Here is a 21,821-nt window from a genome sequence, read left to right on the forward strand (position 1 = left end):
AGGCAGCTGGGAAAACAAAGAACACTTTTCTAGAAGTAACAACCAAGGAAAAACAAGCACAAACTTTATACCACTTCTGATCATTTTGCTTGCACTAGTTTGGAAAGACTGTTTTTTGACCTCTGAAAAGGCAGGCGATGAAGACATCAACCCTTTTATAAACATCATCATCCAGGAGCAAATGGCTCCATGATTTAATCAGGATGTCTTATTATCAAATCACTGCCTCACTGCAGCCTGGCTGAAACCAGGAGCAGAACATTATCAAGTTGCTTAGGAAACTAGTGAGTGGTAATTGCTCCCCCAGAGGATTGGTCATCTGAAGGGCTCCCATGTCCTGTCTAGTCACAGGAAGGACAGCTGAGATGTATACCCAAAGTAACAGATGAAAAGGCCAAGCTGTTCAAAATAGGTCTTTTAAGACAAATATTATATATATATATAAAATATACATAAATATATATACATATGTATATATATAATATTTGTCTTAAAATGTTTTAGGGGATGGAGAGATGGCTCAGTGGTTAAGATGGTTGGCTGCAAAGCCTAATAGCCCAAGTTCAATTCCTCAGTGCCCATATAAAGCCAAATGCACAAAGTGCACATGCGTTTGGAGTTCGTATGCAGTGGCTGGAGACCCTGTTGCACTCATTCCATCTTCTTTCTCTCTCTTTCTATCTCTTCTGTCTCTCTCTACTTATAAACAAATAAAAATTTTTCCAAAAAAAGTGTTTTCAAAATATTTTTCTGAACATGCTCAAACACACTAGCACTAGGCGTTCAAGGCAAGAGGATTTTGAATTCAAGACCAGCGTGAGTTACACAGGGAGATTACTGTCTGAAAATAAATATTTGTTTGATTTCAACATTTATGTCTAGCATCAAGCTAGAGTTTTCCTTGTGTTTCTGGGGATTGAACTCAGGAACTTCTAAGTACTAAGCATGCACTCTACCACTGAGATAACCCCAGCTAGTTGTTTTGAGACAGAATCTCACTATATAGCCAAGGTTGGCCTCAAACTCTCAATCCTCCTGCCTCAGACCCCTGACTGCTGGCATTTAAGGAGTACACCACCACATTCACCCTTCAGCTAGTCTTCTATAAAACTGAGAACGAGGCGGACCAGCATGTCATGACTAGTCACAACCCGTTTCTAGTGAGAACAGAGCTAGAATGGAGTTCATGCCGAGTTTCCCAGTTCTAATTTAATATCCTATTTTAACTTTCCTCCTTTAACTGGTTACTTTCTTGCTTTACAAGTAATCCAGTTAGTTCCTATTGGCTGAAATTCAAATCTGTGTGATAAACACAGAAAACTTTTGTACTAAAGGGTATAGCAGAACTATCTACTCAACTAGACAAAATTCCAGACACGATGTAAACAATCCATTGTCTGCAAGAATAAATGTATCATTCACACACACTTTCTTACGGGCATACTCCTTTGAGACAAAGACAGCTTTAAGTATTAAATGAACTTACACAAATGGAAATAATACATAATAATCCACTACTTTCTATTTGCAAACAGATGAAGTAATTGATATTTTTCAGTCTCCTACCGAATGCATTTTTAGGAGCTGACTTAGCTGAGTGCTGAGCAAATGGTCACAGGCGAGTATAGATGCAAGAGACTACAACTGAGCATTTGTTCATAAACGAAACACTCTGGCTGTGGAGACTTGAGCAGGCTTGATTGGATTGAATCCCAGGAGACAAAAGCACTGGGGGAGAAGATGGATTTCATTCTCTAAAAGCAGCTGAACTGACAACTGCTGGGGCCCAAAGGAAACAATAATCTCCCTGGGATAACAAGTACTTGAAAAAGAACTTGTCTAAAACAAGAATGTTCTTCCATTGTGGAATGCTTTTCATTTCTAAATATTGAATGTCAGGCTGTACTAATTCCATGAGAAACAAATCTTTCTTTCTTTCTTTTTTTGAGGCAGGGTCTCACTCTAGCCCAAGCTGACCTGGAATTCACTATGTAGTCTCAGGGTGGCCTCAAATTCACAGTGGTCCTTCTACCTCTGCCTCTCAAGTGTTGGGATTGAAGGTATGTGCAACCAAGCCTGGCTGAGAAACAAATCTTTTTAACATTACTTCTGCCACTCTTCATTCTTACACTAATTTTTTTTAATGTGCATTTATCTGTAAGCAGAAGAAGAGAGAATAGATGCACCAGGACCTCCTGCCACTACAATGGCTCTCCCGATTCGTGTGCTACTCTCTGTATCTAGCTTTATGTGGATTTCACACTTGAACCCAGGGCATTAGACCTTGCAAACAAGTGCCCTTAGCTTTTGAGCCATCTCTACAGCCTGTTTACATTAATTTAAACAAAATTATGTATTTACTTGAGAGAGGGAGAAAGAGGCAGACAGAGAGAACAGACACACACAGACTTCAGCCACTGCAAATGAACTCTAGACGCATGAACCACCTAATGTTTCTGGCTTACACGTGGGTACTGGGGAATCAAACCTGAGTCCTTAGGCTTCTCAGGCAAGTGCCTTAACCACTAAGCCATCTCTCCAGCCCTTTACTTCTTTTTTTTTTTTTTTAAATTTTTATTAACATTTTCCATGATTATAAAAAAATATCCCATGGTAATTCCCTCCCTCTACTTACTCTTTAATACAAACTTTCACACATTAATATGCAGTGTACTGCTTTTTTGGGGGGGGGCAGGCTAACTTGACATTCATTCTGTAGTCCCAGACTGGCCTTGAACTCACAATGATATACCTACCTCTGAGATTAAATGTGTACACCACTACGTCCAGCAAGTGTACTGCTTTCTTAATTCCACATCAAAAAAGTAAGGGATACAGATGATTGGGTTCTATGTGAGAAGGAAAAAACTCAGTAGCAGAGGCCAGTAAGTTAAAAATGAGATATAAAGGGAAGAGAAAGGAAGGGAGGAGGGTACTTAATAGGTTGGTATTGTATATATGTAAGTAGAAGAATAGATTAATGGGGGTGAAAAGGCCCAAAGTGAGGTCAGGGGAAAAGATTGAGTAAAGGAAAGGTGGAGGGAGGGCTAATCAAAATCTAAGAGGATATAAATAAATCATATGGAATCCTCCGGTTTTGGACAATAGAACACTCAACAGCCATAGATTGTTGTTAGAAAATTTTTAGTGCCAGGGATGGGATAACTCCAGTGAGTTGTTGGCCAGGGAGATCCCTGGTGACCCCAAAACATTATAGGCCATTGCTGAGGCCTTTGGTTTCCCACCAGAAATAGATGGTAAGACCCTATTGCTGAAGACTCCACATACTTGGGCTGCAAGGCCACTGAGAAATATTGCAGGAACTGAGCTGATAACCTCTTCCATGTAGACCAGTTGACAGAAAGCTAGAAGAACCATTCTACATGTAGTTCAATGGGAGAAAGAGATACCACCAGAGAAGATACTTAACAGTGGACACTGCAAGCCTTATAACTGGCCAGCCAGGCCAGATGAGCCAACGGGTGCAATAGTGGCACGTCTATCATGGTAGAAACCAACTGCCCTCCAATTGGACTGGAGGCCCACTCAGTGGGGGGAATATATCCCTGATACTGAAAACTTAAAATGAGTAGTCATGAGCCCTAGGGGTGTAACATCTGCTGATGTCTGGAAAAATGTATATACTATGCTTATCAAACTGCCCAGTAAGCACTTCTCTTAATATTTATACCCTTATATTAATGCTACTCTCACTTTGGGTAGAGAATCTTCTCTTTTCAGATGACTTGATGGGATGACTCAGAAGGTATCATAGTGCTGGAAAGAAGTGACTGGAGCACTGAGTAACATCTCGATCACACCTTCCAAGGCTCAGGGTCTAATGCAGAAGAGGTGGAAGAAAGAATGTAAGAGCCAAAGGAAGGGTAGGACTCTGTACAATGTGCTCCCTCCAGACATAAAATAGCCTGGATATCCATGACCTCATAGTGCCTGACATTACCTACACAAGACCATTATAAGAGGAGGAAAAGACCATGACATTAAAATAAAAGAGAGACTGATTGAGAGGGGGAGGAGATATGATAGAGAATGGAATTTCAAAGGGTTAAATGGGAGGAAGGAGAATATCAACATGGAATATTTTTTATAGTCATGGAAAATGTTAATAAAAATAGAGAAAGAAAAAATAAAAACAAACAAACAAACAACAACAACAACAAAAAGTAAGGGAAGCCGGGAATGTGGCGCATACCTTTAATCCCAGCACTTGGGAGGCAGAGGTAGGAGGATCACCGTGAGTTCAAGGCCACCCTGAGACTTCATAGTGAATTCCAGGTCAGCCTGGGCTATAGTGAGACCCTACCTCATAAAACCAAAAAAAAAAAAAAAAAGTAAGGGGACCAGGCATGGGTGATGCATGCCTTTCATGCCAGCACTAGGGAGGCAGAGGTAGGAGGACTGCCATGAGTTCAAGGCCACTCTGAGACTACATAGTGAATTCCAGGTCATCCTGGGCTAGAACAAGACCCTACCTTGAAAAACAAGCAAACAAAAAAAGATAAGGGAAAAATGAGTAATTAGTAATTAATCATAAAAACCACTCTTGGGCTGGGACCTGGCAAATGTGCAGACCCGTTAATTTTGCTGGAGATGGGTAATGGCAGAAATGCCATCAACTTAGTCTCCTGTATGAAGTCCTTTACTCCTCTAAATCCTACGATAAGCAGCAAGGAAGCAGAACCACATTTGCAATTCCAACTTCACCGACACCGACAACCCGACAACTCTGTTCTCTAGTACAGTTAACAGTCCCCCAGGAGTAGTGGCAGCTATGGCGGCTTGACTAAGATTGTTGAGGGCAGCTGAAATCACCAGAAAAGCAACTGAAACCGAGATGGGTAGGAAAATAAGTACAAGTGGCCACAGGCTGCTAGACAAGTACATATGGCAGTTACCATGGAGACAAGTGTTGCAAGATGCTAAGCCAGACATGGTGGTGTAAGCCTAGTCCCAGCATTTGGGAGGTATAGGTAGGAGAATTACTGTGAGTTCAAGGCCAGCATGGGGATGCAGAAATGATTCAGAGGCTAAAGGGGCTTGCTTGCAAAACCTGACAGCCCTGTTTGATTCCCCAGTACTCATGAAAAGCCAGATGCATAAAGCTGAGCATGTGGAGTTTGTTTTCAGTGGCAGGAGGCCCTGGCATGCCCCTATCTTCCTCTGTCTGGCTCTCTCTCTCTCAAAGAATAAATAACTTTTTTAAAGGGACAGCATAGGGCTACAGTATGGGGCTACAGTATGAGTCAGCCTGGACTAGAATGGACACCCTGCCTGGAAAACAAAACAATAGAATTGCAACAGAAGAAAATTAGGTGTTGCCACTGTTCACAGTAGGACCAGATGGATGCTGGGTGCATGATGTACCTTAGCAGAGGAATCTACATTGAACTATTGTATAGTTAATAACATGAGTACCAAGAAAGTGTCTCGATAGTTAAATTCTCTGGAAGCTGCTCCCTAATTATTATCTTCTTTAACACAGAATTCCTTCACAGAAACCTACACAAATGTAGCTAATTTTAAGAGAAAGCAGAAACTTTGTTTTGCAACAGGAAGCTCCTTCAAATTATGCTTTTGCAGAAATAAACAAAACTTACAGTAGGGATCAACTATTATAGAGACTGGAGGCAACAATGTAACATGCTCTCTTCCTGGGGGAAAAAGAAATCACTCAAGGACATTAGCTTAGCCCTTAGCACAACCATGATCCCATACATGACACATCTTCTAGAAATATAGGTCATGGATTCGGGGTTGGACTTTCCACTTTTATTTTCATTTTTACCTTCCCAGTCTATACTTTCTTATTTTAAGAACTGTCCCCATTTTTGTGGCTATATGGATTATCCATTCCTATATCCTTAACCATATTTCCAGAAGCCTCTAATACAGACCTTGAGCTTACAAAGTTCAAAATCAATGTCTCTAACTTTTTATTTCTTTTTAAAGATTTATTTATTTCAGACAGAGAGGGAGAGAGAGAAAGAATGGGCATGCTAGGGCATCTAGCCACAGCAATGTGCTACCACGTGCATCTATCTGTCTTATGTGGGACTTAGAGAATCAAACCTGGGTCCTTATGTTTCACAGGCATGAGCCTTAACTACTAAGCCCTCTTTTTATTTTTATTTTTTAGGTTGTTTTTTTTTTTTTTTTTTTTTTGGTTTTTCGAGGTAGGGTTTTACTGTAGCCCAGGCTGACCTGGAATTCACTATGGAGTCTCAGGGTGGCCTCGAACTCACGGCGATCCTCCTATCTCTGCCTCCTGAGTGCTAGGATTAAAGGCGTGTGCCACCACACCCAGCTTATTTTTTAGTTTTTTAAGACAGAGTCTCAGTATGTAGCCCAGGCTGGCCAAAAAAAATCACATCACTATATAAGCCAAGAGTGTCCAAGTTTTTTTTTTTTAATTTTTATTTATTTATTTGAGAGATACAGAAATAGGCAGGTAGAGAGAGAGAGAGAGAGAATGGGTTTGCCAGGGTCTCCAGCCACCTCAAATGAATTCCTGATGCGTGTGCCCCTTGTGCATCTGGCTTACAGAGGTCTTGGGGAGTCAAACCTAAGTCTTTTCAGGCTTTTCAGGCAAATGCCTTAACCAGTAAGCTATCCCTCCAGCCCAAGTGTCTAAGTTTTTGACATTGTGTCATGACACTGTCTTCTACACATGTATTGAGCTGCATTCATAGCCATCTTGGGATGCATTCAGCCCACTGGCCACAGGTTGGACATACCTGATATAGACCCAATATTGGCCTCAGAATCATTGCAATCTTCCTGCCTTAGCCTCCAGAGTGCTAGGATTCCAGGCATAAGTCACCATGCTCAGATCAGTGTCTCTTTATCCAAGTTGATTGTTCTTTCTTCAGAAATTAAGAGCACAAAGGAGAAGCCGGAAAAACAAAGTTCGATGGAAACTCCATGGTAACTTCTGTACTCCTATGCTTCTATGGGATTTCACTTCTTTCCAGCAACTTCCTGAACGTTCTGCAGTGGAAGTGTCAGGTCCCCTTTGAGCACCTTAGAAAGGGGTTTCCATTAGAGCCTCCATCCAGCTGTTTCCATTTATCAGCTTAGTGGTGGCAATGACATACTCTGTACTTCCATCTTCCAACTGGGAGAGAAATCGCAGAGCAGCAATTTCAGCAAAAGTTACACCCCCAAGGAAAAATATCAGGGTCACTCGGCTTTCTCCTGGTTGACCTAAAATGTAAACATTTCAAAATTCAAATTGGTGCTTTTTAACTGTTTCTTTAAAACATTTTTTTTCATTTATTAGAATAAAAAGGTACAAGCAGTTCATCTGAAAGTCAGAGACACTGATTTTGATCTCAGTAATGTTACTAACTCCTGGGACTCCCCACGCAGAAGCTGAAAGCTGCGCTCCTGAGGGCATAACAAGGCTCCAGTGCTCACACATTAGCAACTAACAAAAGAGGTATACTGGACTCTGCGACCACAACTTTACAAATGTCTTCGACAAAGTCATTGCACATAATTGTTGCTAGAGGCTAGAATGAGGCTTACGTTTCTTTTGTAGACCTGTGGGCAGCGGCTGCCGTTCCTCAAAGTGGGGCCCTGGAAGAATACGGAGCACCTCTTCGATACTCCGCCAGCCAGGCCGGGAAAGCAGCTGAGCGAGTCGGACACTGAGTGGTGCATAACCACTATACACATAGGATATGTCCGTGGGATTCTGTTTAATAAAAAAGGTTAGATTTGAGGCCAGCTCCACAGAAGAGAATGCCTGGTACTGAAAACCTAACCAGACATCTATGTATGACTTGGTGAAGTCATAAGCCCAGGCCCTGGTGCACTCATTCTGTCTCTCTTTATCTGCCTCTTTCTCACTCTCTTAAATAAATAAATACTTAAATAAGTAAATTAAAATGCTTAGATATGCATGGAATCTTTCAGGAAGAATAGATAAAAACTTGCCACAAGAGACTGGGGAAATGGCTTAGCAGTTAGTTACGGCATTTGCCTGCGAAGCCTAAGGACCGGGGTTTGATTCCCCAGGACCCATGTAAGCCAGATGTACAAGGGAGCACATGTGTCTCGAGTTTGTATGCAGTGGCTAAAGGCCCTGACACGCCCATTCTCTCTTTCTATCTGTCTCTTTCTCTCTCATAAATAAATAAATTAAATTAAATAAAAACTTGCCACAACAGTTGGCTCTGAGGGGGAAACAAGTTAATCAGGGAAGGAAACTGCTTGCCTTGCTTTTGTATGACACGTGCTTTCCTGTAAGTCTTTCCTAACAGTGCCTACTCTTCTGCCAATGGCTGTGCCTAGAAAGTGGCCAATAGGTGCCATAGTAGCACGCCCCATGCCCTATATCTGGGTGGGTGTCACGGAAGGCACCACTGGACGACTGGAGAGTAGACAGCAACATTTGGTTGGGTTCCCATGACCCTGTCCTCCATGACATAGTCAGAGGTTAGCTTTTCTCCTTCCACCAGAGCCCTCAGCCGTCTAGTCCTCTCTAGTCTCCAGCCCTGTTTTCTTTAGCCATTCCTCGCCTTTGTCCTCAGATCCCAGCTGGTAAGAGCTCCCCGCTGAACCACTTCTTGCTAGTCCACTCTGCTTTTTTCTTGTTTTTGTTTTTCGAGTTGGGGTTTCTCTCTAGCCCAGGCTGACCTGGAATTCACTCTGTAGTCTCAGGGTGGCCTCAAACTCACTGTGATCCTCCAACCTCTGCCTCCTGAGTGCTGGGATTAAAGGTGTGCGCCACCACACCTGGCCTTTTTTTTTTTTTGGTTTTCCAAGGTAGGGTCTCACTCCAGCCCAGGCTGCCCTGGAATTTACTATGTAGTCTCAGACTGGCTTTGAACTCAAAGCAACCTCCTACCTCTGTCTCCTGAGAGCTGGGACTAAAGGTGTGTGCCACCACACCTGGCTCTCCTGGCATTTTTATTTACTTATTTATTTTTTTTAATTTATTTATTTTCAATCACAGAGATGGAGAGACAGATTGAAAGAAAAAAAAAAGAGAATAAGAGAGAGAGAAAATGGGCATGCCAGGGCCTCTAGTCATTGCAAACAAACTTCAGATGCATGCACCACCTTGTACATCTGGCTTTACATGGGTACAGGGGAATCAAATCTGCGTTCTTTGCCAGCAGGTGCCTTAAATGCTAAGACATCTTTCCAGCCCTTGGTGCTTTTATTAATCTCTCCTTAAACTACCTAGTTTGACAGCATTCTGTTTCCCACTGAGATTTTTGTTTGTTTGTTTGTTTTGTTGTTTTTGTTTTTCGAGGCTGGGTCTTACTCTAGCTCAGGTCGACCTGGAATTCACTGGGTAGTCTCAGGATGGCCTCAAACTCACAGCAATCCTCTTACCTCTGCCTCCCGAGTGCTGGGATTAAAGGCGTGAGCCACCACTCCCAGCTTTCCCACTGAGATTTTTTTTTAAGGTATTTTTTGTGTTCATTTTTATTTATCTATTTGAGAGTGACAGAGAGAGAAAGAAAGAGGCGGATAAACAGAGAGAATGGGCACGCCAGGGCTTCCAGCCACTGCAAACTAACTCCAGACATGTGTGCCCCCTTGTGCATCTGGCTAATGAGGGTCCTGGGGAATCGAGCCTCGAACCAGGGTCTTTAGGCTTTACAGGCAAGCGCTTAACTGCTTAGCCATCTCTCAGCCCTCCCACTGAGATTTTGATGGACACAATACAGAAATACATTTGGAAAAACATTAAACAATTATTTTTAGAAAGCAAAGTGGATGTGTCAACTAGTGACTGGATGTTGTCACAATCAACTACATAACCAGCATCGAAACAGTTAAGAGGAGGAGGGCATCTTACTTGTTCATTAACGTCATCCATCCAGAGGCGCAATGTTTTCCGAATTGTTGGGTAATTGTTTCGGCCCCCAGTCTGTGGCTTTAGCAGGCCAGCCTTCTCTAGGTTGTTCAAGGTCAGTATGTGCTCATAGCCATAAGTCTACAAGAGAAAAGTTATTTGGCCTTCATGTTAGATCAGGAAAAAAAAAACATGTAGTTTTAAAAAAGGACATTTCTGGGCTGGAGAAATGGCTTAGCAGTTAAGGCACTTGCCTGCAAAGCCAAAGGTTCAATTCCCAAGGACCCATGGAAGACATGTACAAGGTGGTGCATGCTTCTGAAATTTGTTTGCACTGGCTGGAGGCCCTGACATGCTCATTCTCAATCTCTCTCTCTCAAATAAATAAACAATTTTTTGTTAAAAAAAGATTATTTCGCTGGGCGTGGTAGTGCACACCTTTAATCCCAGCACTCGGGAGGCAGAGGTGAGTTCAAGGCCACCCTGAGACTACGTAGTGAATTCCAGGTCAACTTGGGCTAGAGTGAGATCCTACCTTGAAAAAAAAAAAGAATATTTCCCTACATAAGGCCAGACACAAAGTAGCATATGTGTCTCGAGGTCATTTGCATTGGAAAGAGGCCCTGGCATACTTAGTCTCTCTCTCTCTCTCTCTCAAATACATAATTTTCTTTCTTTCTTTCTTTTTTTTTTTTTTTACAAGTAGGGTCTCACTGTAGTCCAGGCTGACTTGGAACTCACTCTGTAGTCCCAAGCTGGTCTCCAAACTCACATTGATTCTCCTACCTCTGTCTCCTGAGTACTGAGATTAAAAGCATGTGCCACCATGCCCAGAACAATTTTCCTTTTCTTTTCTTTTTTGGTTTTTCAAGGTAGGGTTTCACTCTAGCCCAGGCTGACCTGGAATTCACTATGTAGTCTCAGGGTGACCTTGAACTCATGTGATCCTCTTACCTCTGCCTCCTGAGTGCTGGGATTAAAGGTGTGTACCATCATGCTTGGCTTATTATTATTATTATTATTATTATTATTATTTTTTTTTTTTGAGGCAGGGTTTCACTCTAGCCCAGGCTGACCTGGAATTCACTATGTAGTGTCAGGGTGGCCTCGAACTCATGGTGATCCTCCTACCTCTGCCTTCCAAGAACTGGGATTAAAGGCATGCACCACCATACCCAGAAATTAATTTTTTCTTTTAATTAATTAACTAATTAATTAATTAATTAATTTTTTGGTTTTTTTTCAAGGTAGGGTCTCAGTCTGGTCCAGGCTGACCTGGAATTAACTATGTGGTTTCAGGGTGGTCTTGAACTCACTGCAATCCTCCTACCTCTGCCTCCAGAGTGCTGGGATTAATGGTGTGTGCCACCACACTCAGCTTAATTTTTTTATTTGAGAGAGCAAGAGAGAATGAGGCAGAGAGTGAGAGACACTGAGAGGAAGAGAATGGGTGTGCCAAGGCCTCCAGCCACTGCAAATGAACTACAGACACATGCACCATCTTGTGTATCTGGCTTACTTGGGTCCTGGGGAATCAAACTGAGGTCCTTTGGCTTTGCAGGTAAATGCCTTAATTGCTAAGCCATCTCTGCAGCCCTACTTTTTTTTTTTTTTTTAAGAGCACTTTGACCCAGCATGGTGACACATGTCTTTAGTCCCAGCACTCTGGAGGCTAAGGTAAGAGAACTGTGGAGTCAGAAGCCTGCCTGAGATTAGAGTGTGTTTCAGGCCAGCCTGAGCTAGAGTGAGATCCTGCTTCAAAAAATAAAAACAAACAAAAAGCAAAACAAAACAAAAAAACCACCCAACCAATACCAAAATGAAGCACGTTCCACAGATGAATTTGATCTGTGCCCCAGGATGTTACTAAGGTACAGCACTGAATATGGACACAAGCAGAAGACGGAGCGGAAGAGTTAATTTGAATTATGACTGTTTGCCCAGCCAGGTGTGGCAGCATACCCCCTTTAAACCCAACTCTTAGGAGGTTGAGGCAGAAGGATAGTCATGAAGGCAGTCTGGATCACAGAGTGAATCCAGGTCAGTCCGGCCTAAAAATAAGATTGCTTGGGCTGCAGAGATGGCTTAGTGGTTAAGGCGTTGTTTGCCTGCAAAGCCAAAGGACATTGGTTCGATTGTCCAGGACCCACGTTAGCCAGATGCACAAGGTGGTGCATGCATCTGGAGTTTGTTTGCAGTGGCTGGAAGCCCTGGCGCACCCATTCTCTCTCTCTCTCTGTTTGCCTTTCTCTCTCGCTCTCATGAATAAATAAATAAATAAAATTAAAAAATAAAATAAAGAGCTGGAGAGATGGCTTAGTGGCTAAATGCTTGCCTGTGAAGCCTAAGGACCCCGGTTTGAGGCTTGATTCCCCAGGACAAACATTAGCCAGATGCACAAGGGGGTGCACATATCTGCAGTTTGTTTGCAGTGGCTGGAGGTGCTGGCACGCCCATTCTCTCTCTCTCTCTCTCTCTACCTCTTTCTCTCTGTCATTCTCAAATAAATAAATAAACAATAAAATAAAATAAATAAAAATTGCTTGCCCATGGCTACTAATCCAGCTTGTGTGTGATTTAAGTTTTTTTCTTTAAAGTCAGACTTTTTGGGCTCAACCTAAGTGAACATCAATAAATAACAATATATTGTTATATATGGCATATACTTAGACTTAAGAAAAGGATGAGGCAGTACTGGGGAGATTGCCCAGTGGTTAAAGCCACTTGCTTGCAAAGCCTACCAGCCTGGATTCAATTCCCCAGCACTCATGTTAAACCACATGCAAAAAGTGGCACATATATATCTGGAGGGTTTTTTAGCAGTAGCAGGAGACTCTGGCATGTCCATACACACATGTGCTAGTGCTACAAACAAAAAGCTAGATGGTTATGCTACTTTTTTTTTTTTTTTTTTTTTTTTTTTTGGCTTTTCGAGGTAGGGTCTCACTCTGGCCCAGGCTGACCTGGAATTCACTACGTAGTCTCAGGGTGGCCTTGAACTCAGTGACCCTCCTACCTCTGCTTCCCAAGTGATGTGATTAAAGGTGTGCGCCACCACACCTGGCATGCTTATGCTACTTTTGTGCATCTGGCTTTATGTGGGTGCTAGAGAGTTGAACCGGGACTGAAGGCTTTGGAAGCAAGCACCCTTAACTGCTGAGCCATCTCCTTAGCCCAATACAAGTATTATAAAAATATTTACTTATTTATTTGCAAGCACAGAGATAGAGAGACAGAGAGAGAGAATGGGCATACCAGGGCCTCTAGCCACTGCAAATGAACTCCAGATGCATGCACCACTTTGTGTATCTGGCTTTACGTGAGTACTGAGGAATATAACCTGGGTCATTAGGCTTTGCAGGCAAGTGCCTTAATGCTGAGCCATCTCTTTAGCCCCCTTCCCCATAAAAATCTTTTTTAGAAAAAGGATTAGGGGGACTGGGGAGATGTCTCACAGTTAAAGTCACTTGCATGTAAAATCTGATGGCCCAGATTTGATTCTCCAGTACCCACAAAAAGCCAGATACAGAAAGTAGCACAAGTCTAGAGTTCTTTCAGGTGGACTGCTCACCTAGCACGCACGAGGCGCTGGGTTTAATCCGCAGCACCAAGTGGACCAGGCATGCAGACACTAGTACTCTACAGGTCAGGCCGGAAGTCAGACGCTCATGGCTATCCTCAGCTACTTGAAAACCAGAGGCAAGCCCGGACTACACAAGATACTGTCTGAGAGGGAAACAGAAAAAGAGAAAGATTAAAGCAAAAGATAATGATTTATTGAGTAGTAACTGGTAATAACAAATAAATTCTGGCTGAGCAATTTTCAAACAAGTGAGAGAATATTTTTTTTAAATAGCAATGGCCTTTTCCCTATTAAATAAAAAGTAGCAAGCTTGGGCTGGAGAGATGGCTTAGCAGTTAAGCGCTTGCCTGAGAAGCCTAAGGACCCCGGTTCAAGGCTCGATTCCCCAGGTCCCACGTTAGCCAGATGCACAAGGGGGCGCACGCATCTGGAATTCGTTTGCAGAGGCTGGAAGCTCTGGCGTGCCCATTCTCTTTCTCTCCCTCTATCTGTCTTTCTCTCTGTGTCTGTTGCTCTCAAATAAATAAATAAATAAATAAATAAAAGTAGCAAGCTTAAGTAAGCTTGCTAAAGATCTATTGTCATAAATTTCTAAAAAGTTCCCCCATTGCATAACTATCTTGTTAAAAACAGGGCATTAGGCCCAAACTGCTTAGGTTTGGGCCCTGGTTTTGCCAATCGCTAGCTGGATGACCTTGAGCAAGTTATGAAACTAGCCTGTGCTTCAATTTTTCACTCATAAAATTGGGATGGCAATAGTATCTAAGTCAGACTGTTGGGAGGATTAAACATCCACAAGCTTTTAAGCTTTTCTAATACACCCTGGCACATAAGAGATGTACAATACATATTGTCTACAATTGTTATTATACAAAACAAAAGATACAGTAGGAGGATCCCTGTGAATTCAGCTACCCTGAGACTACATAGTTAATTCCAGGTCAGCCTGGGCTAAAGCAGACCCTACCTGAAAAAAAAGAAAGACAAAAACAAGATTAAAAAGAGGGGAAAGGGCTGGAGAGATGGCTTAGCGGTTAAGCGCTTGCCTGTGAAGCCTAAGGACCCCGGTTCAAGGTTCACTTCCCCAGGACCCACGTTAGCCAGATGCACAAGGGGGCGCACGAGTCTGGAGTTCGTTCGCAGTGGCTGGAGGCCCTGGCGCACCCATTCTCTCTCTTTCTCTCCCTATCTGTCTCTTTCTTTCTCTGTCACTCTCAAATAAATAAAGAAAAATGACCAGTAAGCACTTCTTTTAATAGTTATACCCTTATATTAACACTACTCTCACTTTGGGTAGAGAATCTTCTCTTTTCAGATGACTTGAGGGGATGACTCAGAAGGTATCATAGTGCTGGAAAGAAGTGACTGGAGTACTGAGTGACATCTTGCTCACACCTTCTAAGGCTCAGGGTCTAATGCAGAAGAGGTGGCAGAAAGAATGTAAGAGCCAAAGGAAGGGTAGGATTCCTTACAACGTGCTCCCTCCAGACATAAAATGGCCTGGATATCCATGTCCTCATAGTGCCTGACACTACCTACACAAGACCATCATAAGATGAGGAAAAGACCATGCCAGCAAAATAAAAGAGAGACTGATTGAGAGGGGGAGGAGATATGATGAAGAATGGAATTTCAAAGGGTTAAATGGGAGGAGGGAGGGTATTAACATGGGATATTTTTTATAATCATGGAAAATGTTAATAAAAATTGAGAGAAAAAAGAGAAAATAAGCTGGTATCACCATGCCTTTAATCTCAGGACTTGGGAGGCAGAAGTAAGGGGATCATTGTAAGTTCAAGGCCAGCCTGGACAAGAGTGAGACCCTACCTCAAATAATCATAAATAAATAAATAAATAAAAGCTAGGTGTGGTGGCACCTTTAATCCCAGTACTCAGGAGGCAGAGGTATGAAGAGTGCTATGAGTTGGAAGCTAGCCTGGGGCTACAGAGTGAGTTCCAGGTCAGCATGAGCTAGATCAAGACCCTACCTCAAAAACAAAGACAAAAAAATGCTTCTCATCCCTTGGCAACTTAAAAAAGTTTAAAAATAGTACCTGGAGAATTTCTCTTTTGTAATAATCCAACACCTTTTGCTTGAGTCCACTATTGCACACGGACTGGAGACAAACTAGTCTTAACACCTTGATCAGGGGATGCTTCCGGGCAATACAGTCCTCAATGTAGTTGTTGACCTAGAAACAAAAGATACACATACACTAGCCAGTTTGAGAATTTAAAAGGATTTGGCATTTGCTGTTATTTTTCTAAGGCAAACACAGGAAGTGTGGGAGAATGGTTCATTAGTTTTCTCATTCCTAACATCTACCTAGGGAGCTTCCATGGTTTCTGATGCCCCACCCCCTGACCGTCAGCAAATAAATACGTCAGTCACAGATAAAATCACTGAAGCACAAGACGGTGGTGACATCCCTGGACAACTTGCTCGAGGATACAAAATGTTTGTGGCTTATATGATGTCGTCTACCTCAAAAATAGCAGCAATTTATGTCGCATAAATAGGAATCTTTTTGGTGGGCGTGGTGATGCACATCTTTAATTATAGCACTCGGGAGGCAGAGAGGATCATCGTGAGTTCTAGGCCACCTTGAGACTACACAGTGAATTCCAGGTCAGCCTAGGCTAGAGTGAAACCCCACCTTAAAAAAAAAATTAAAGGCTGGAGAAATGGTTTAGAGGTTAAGGTGCTTGCTTGCAAAGCCTAGCAACTCAGGTTTGAACCCCCAGTATCCAAGTAAAGCCAGATGCACAAACAGGTGCATGCATCTGGAGTTTGTTGGTAGTAGCTGGAGGCTGTGGCACACCCATTCTCTGTCTCTCTTCTATCTCTCTCTGCTTGCAAATAAATAAAAATAAAAAAAAATAATAGAGATAAATATATAAAGAAACTATATAACAAAATTTGAAAGTCAGAGCCAGGCATGGTAGTGTGCACCTTTAATCCCACACTTGGAAGAGGTAGGAGGACTGCCATGAGTTCAAGGCCATTTTGAGACATAGTGAATTCCAGGTCAGCTTGGGCTAGAGTGAGACCCTACCTCAAAAAACAAAAACAAAAACAAAAAAAGCCAGGTGTGGTGGCACACACCTTTTAATCCCAGGACTCACACTTGGTAGGCACAGGTAGGAGGATCACCATGAGTTTATGGCCACCCTGAGACTACGTAGTAAATTCCAGGTCAGCCTGGACTAGAGTGAGACCCTACCCTGAAAAAACAAACAAACAAACAAAAAGTATTTTGCAGGATGTTTTGTCTTAGAGCTTTTTTTTTTTTTGGTTTTTTGAAGTAGGGTCTCACTCTGGTCCAGACTGGCCTGGAATTAACTATGTAGTCTCAGGGTAGCCTTGAACTCTCGGCGATCCTCCTACCTCTGTCTCCCCAGTGCTGGGATTAAAGGCATGTGCCACCATACCTGGCTTTTCAGCTTCTTTTTTTTAAAGCCAATGGTCTTAAGTAATCCTGCTTGGCCTCACACTTACAATGTAACTGAGGCTGGCCTTAAAATCCTGATTCTCCTGATTCCATCTCCCAAGTGCTGGAATTTTATACCTGCCTGATTTTCAAAAACAATGTTGGTGGTATTAGGAACTGAACCCAAGGATTCAGGCACACTAGGCAGGCAGGTACTCTGTAACTAAGCTACACCCCTATCCCAAAAAGCAATTGTCTTTTTGTTGTTGCTGATCTTGAGACAGAGTTTCACTGTGTAGCCTGCCTGACTTCAAACTTACAACCCTCCTGCCCCAGCCTTCCAATTGCTGGAATTACAGGCCTACACCACTATAACCAGCCACCCAAAAGCAAACACTTTTATCATTACAGTCCTTGGAAATCTTGAATTTCAGGGTTAGAGAGATGGCCTAGCAGTTAGGGCGCTTGCCTATAATGCCTAAGAATCCAGGTTCGATTCCCCAGTACACATGTAAAGCCAGATGCACAAAGTGGCCCATGCATCTGGAGTTCATTTGTAGTGGCTGGAAGCCCTGGTGTGTCCATTTTCCTCCCTCCTTCCTTCCAAATCTCTCTGTCAAATAAATAAATTATATAATTTACCAGTAAATTAAAAAGGAGACATAAAGGGAAGAGAAAGGAAGGGAGGAGGATACTTAATAGGTTGATATTGTATATATGTAATTACAATGATTGTAATGGGGAGGTAATATGATAGAGAATGGAATTTCAAATGGGAAAGTGTGGGGGTGGGGAGGGAGGGAATTACCATGGGATATATTTTATAATCATGGAAAATGTTAATAAATTTTTTAAAAAAAATTATATACATATACATATACATACATATTTATATATATGTATATGTATATGTATATGTATGTATATATATTTTAAATCTTGGATTTCAGGGACCAGGAATCATCTTCCTATGTATCACTGGAAAGTGTCTTACCTAAAGCAATGTTAAATGTGATTTTGTTAAATCCTTATTTTCATAACTTATATTAAAAATATCTAGCATTAGGCTATGGATATAGCACTATAGGAAAGAGCTTGCTTAGCATGCACAGGCTCTAGGTACAATTCCCACTACCACACATACAAACAAAATTGGGCATACAGTAGCCAGGTTGGCCTCAAATTCATAGTGATCCTCCTACCTCACCCTCTTGAGTGCTAGGTTTAAAGAGGTGTGCCAGTACTCCTAACAACATTAGAAAAATAAATAAATTTATTATTTAGAAAAAGAAAAAAAAATGGGCATAGCATGGGACTCAAAACAATTACTTAACTATAATCTTTTTTTTTTTTTTGAGGTAGAGTCTCTCTGTGGCCCAGGCTGACCTGGAATTAACTATGTAGTCTCAGGGTGGGCTTTAACTCATGGAGATCCACCTACCTCTGCCTCCCAAGTGCTAGGATTAAAGTTGTGCACCACCACGCCCAGCTTAACTATAATTTTGACTTTGGTAAATTTGCAATTATTTGTTAGAAAGGTTGTATTATCTACATACCTTATCAGTGTCTATTCCAGACATAAACTCCTGTTCCACAGTTAACTTATCAAAAAAGTCTTCTGAAGCTAAAATATAATTAGAAAATTTGCAGTTTAGAAATTCAATAAATGTCCATTTGAGTGACATGACTGTTATACACAAAGCATTATTAAGAAAGAAGGTAAGCAGGGCTGGAGAGATGGCTCAGTGGATAAAGTACTTTCCTGCAAAGCCTAACAACCTGGGTTTGATTCCCCAGGACCCTCGTAAAGCCAGATGCACTAAGTGGCATATGCATCTGGAGTTTGTTTATTGCAGTGGCTGGAGACCCTGGTATACCCATTCTGTCTCTCCCTAAAATAAATAAATAAATATAATATTTTAAAAAAGGAAAGAAGGTATGCAAAAAAGAAAAGTGGGGCCAGAGAGATGGCTTAGCAGTTAAGGCACATGCCTGCAAAGCCTAAGGATCCCAGTTCAATTCTCCAGGTCCCACGTAAGCCAGATACACATGGTGGCGCATGCGTCTGCAGTTCATTTGAAGTGGCTAGAGGCACTGGTGTGCCCATTCTCTGTGTCTAATAAATAAATTAAAAAAAAATTTTTTAAAGTGGGTACAAATTTAAGAAATCACAAGTTAGTCATCTGTGGGTGGGTAACACATGGACAGGGCCACATCACAGCAGGACAGACCAGACTGATGTCACAGCTCTCTAATTACTAGCTGTGTCTTTGGGCTGATTACTATTTGATTGCTCTTTGAATCTCTGTTTCCCCATCTAGAATGAACAATACAGGCTTCAGTGTTGAAAGACGAGACCTTTTTTTTTTTAAAAAAAAGTTTATTATTTGAGAGAGAGAAGTAGATAGAGAGAATGGGCGCATTAGGGCCTTACCACTGCAAATGAACTCCAGATGCATGCATGAACATGTGCATCTGGCTTACATGGGTTCTGGGGATTCAAACCTGGGTTCTTAGGCTTTATAGACAAGTACCTTAACTGCTAAGCCATCTCTCCAATCCAAGATACTTTTTATTTATTTATTTATTTGACAGAGAGAAAGAGGGAGAGAGAATGGGTATGCCAGGGCCTCTAGCCACTGCAAACGAACTCCAGACGCATGTGCCACCTTGTGCAACTGGCTAACGTGAGTCCTGGGGAATCCAACCTGGGTCCTTTGGCTTTGCAGGCAAATGCCTTAGCTGCTAAGCCTTCCCTCCAGCCCCCAAGAGACTTTTTCTTGAGGTAAGGTCTCACACTAGCCTAGGCTAACCTAGAAGTTAAACTGTAGTCCAGGCCAGCCTTGAACTCTGGGCAGTCCTCTCACCTCAGCCTCCCAGGTGCTAGAGTAATGCCTCGAGCCACTATGCTCTACTCAAAGATAGTCTTCTAAATCCCTAAGATACACTTAGATGTAGTCACCTTACTTCATTCACTATCCTTGGGATTTGTTTTATTTTATTTATTCATGTTTTGTTTATCGAGGTAGGGTTTCACTCTAGCTCAGGCTGACCTGGAATTCACCATGTAGTCTCAGGGTGGCCTCAAATTCACAGCGATCCTCCTGCCTCTGCCTCCTGAGTGCTGGGATTAAAGGTGTGTGCCACCATGCCTGGCTGTTTTATTTTATTTATTTATTTCTAAACCTTTTATTGACAACTTCCATAAGTATTGATAATAAACCATAATTTCTACTCCTCACCCTCAATTCTTCACATCTCTTAAATCCACCCTTCCATTGAATTTCTTCTTTCTAATTTGTGTCTTACTTTTAAAATATTTTATTTATTTATTTGAAAGAGAGAGATAGACAGGGAATGGGCTCGCTAGGACCTCTAGTCACAGCAAATGAACCCTAGACATATGTGCCACCTTGTTCATCTGGCTTACTTGGGTCCTGGGGAATTGAACCTGGGTCCTTAGGGTTCACAGGCAACCCCCCCTTCTATTTTGATGTCATCATTGTTTCCTCCTAATATATGAAGGTTTGGTGTATGTAGTTTCAGGTACAGTGATGTCATGAATGTCAAGACCATTCAGTGTCTGGAAGATTACATTGTAAGCAGTCCTACTCTTCATCTGGCTCTAACATTCCTTCTGCCTTATTTCACTTTTTTTTTTATCCCTTCAAGGTAGGGTTTCACACTAGCCAGGCTGACCTGGAACTCACAATGTAGTCTCAGGATAGCCTCACACTCACGGCACTCCTCCTACCTCTGCCTCCCGAGTGCTGGGATTAAAGGCGTGCACCATCATGCCCAGCTGCCTTATTTCATTTTTGAAAAATATATTTGAGGCCAGGTGTGGTGGCCTATGCCTTTAATCCCAGCACTTGGGAGGTAAAGGTAGGAGGACTGCTATGAGTTCAAAGCCAGCCTAGAACTACAGAGTGAGTTACCGGTTAACCTGGACTAGAATAAGACTCTACCTCAAAAATTAAAAATAAATAAATAAATAAAAAGCCAGGCATGGTGGTGCACACCTTAAATCCAAGCACTTGGGAGGCAGAGGTAGGAGGACTGCTATGAGTTTGAGGCTACTCTGAGACTGAATTTCAGGTCAGCATGGGCTAGAATGAGATCCTACCACAATATATATATTATATATATATAATATATATATATTGTATTATATATATAATATATATATATATTATACATACATACATGTATGTATGTATGTATGTATGTATGTATGTATTTGGGAGACAAAGTATGGGTACTCCTACAAATGAACTCCCTTTCATGCACCAATTTGTGTGTTTGACTCAGTACTGGGGAATTGAACCAAGGATCAAACTTGTAATCTCTGTACTTAGGAGGCTGAGGGAGAAGGATTGTCATGAGTTTGAAGCAGACTGGGCTATAGTGTGAGACTCTGTTTAAAAAAAGCAAAACTGAAGGCTGAAGAGATGGCTGAGTGGCTAAGGTGCTTGCTTGCAAAGCCTAATGATCCAGGTTCATTTCCCCAGTACTCAAAAAAAGCCAGATATACAATGTGACAGATGCATCTGGAGTTTGTTTACAGCAGCGAGAGTTCCTGGAATGCCTATAGTCTCTCTCTTTGCAAATAAATAAAAATATTAAAAATAATAGATACAAAGCTTAGGAACAGATGACATGAATAAAATCCATAGCAGAAAGACAACAGCTAGGGACAGAGAGATGGCTTAGCATTTAAGGTGCATGCCTACAAAGCCAAAAGACCTTGGCTCGATTCCCTAGGATCCACATAAGCCAGATGTGCAAAGGTGACGTACACATCTAGAGTTCATTTGCAGTGGCTGAAGGCCTTGGTGCACCCATTCTCTCCCTTCCTATCTTCTCTCTCTCTGCCTCTTTCTTTCAAATAAATAAAATATTAGGGCTGGAGGGATGGCTTAGTGACTAAGGCATTTGCCTGCAAAGCCAAAGGACCCAGGTTCAGTTCCCCAGA

The 21,821-nt window shown here is 42.0% G+C and overlaps 1 protein-coding gene across 1 annotated transcript in view; it reads right to left on the bottom strand.

The window, feature by feature from the left end:
- Positions 1 to 6,521: 6,521 nt before the first annotated feature.
- The window catches only part of Vps33a (VPS33A core subunit of CORVET and HOPS complexes), a 53,951-nt gene continuing 38,651 nt past the window's right edge, over positions 6,522 to 21,821 (bottom strand). Inside the window, exons 9-13 of the mRNA XM_045132989.1 lie at positions 18,403 to 18,470; positions 15,470 to 15,607; positions 9,836 to 9,973; positions 7,549 to 7,717; positions 6,522 to 7,224 (exon numbers count right to left, since the gene is read on the bottom strand). Of these exons, the coding sequence (XP_044988924.1) occupies positions 7,043 to 7,224; positions 7,549 to 7,717; positions 9,836 to 9,973; positions 15,470 to 15,607; positions 18,403 to 18,470 (695 nt within the window). The 3' untranslated portion in view covers positions 6,522 to 7,042. The remainder of the gene's footprint in view (positions 7,225 to 7,548; positions 7,718 to 9,835; positions 9,974 to 15,469; positions 15,608 to 18,402; positions 18,471 to 21,821) is intronic.

Source organism: Jaculus jaculus, chromosome 13, assembly GCF_020740685.1.
Source record: "Jaculus jaculus isolate mJacJac1 chromosome 13, mJacJac1.mat.Y.cur, whole genome shotgun sequence".
In the NCBI taxonomy this organism is placed as follows: domain Eukaryota; kingdom Metazoa; phylum Chordata; class Mammalia; order Rodentia; family Dipodidae; genus Jaculus; species Jaculus jaculus.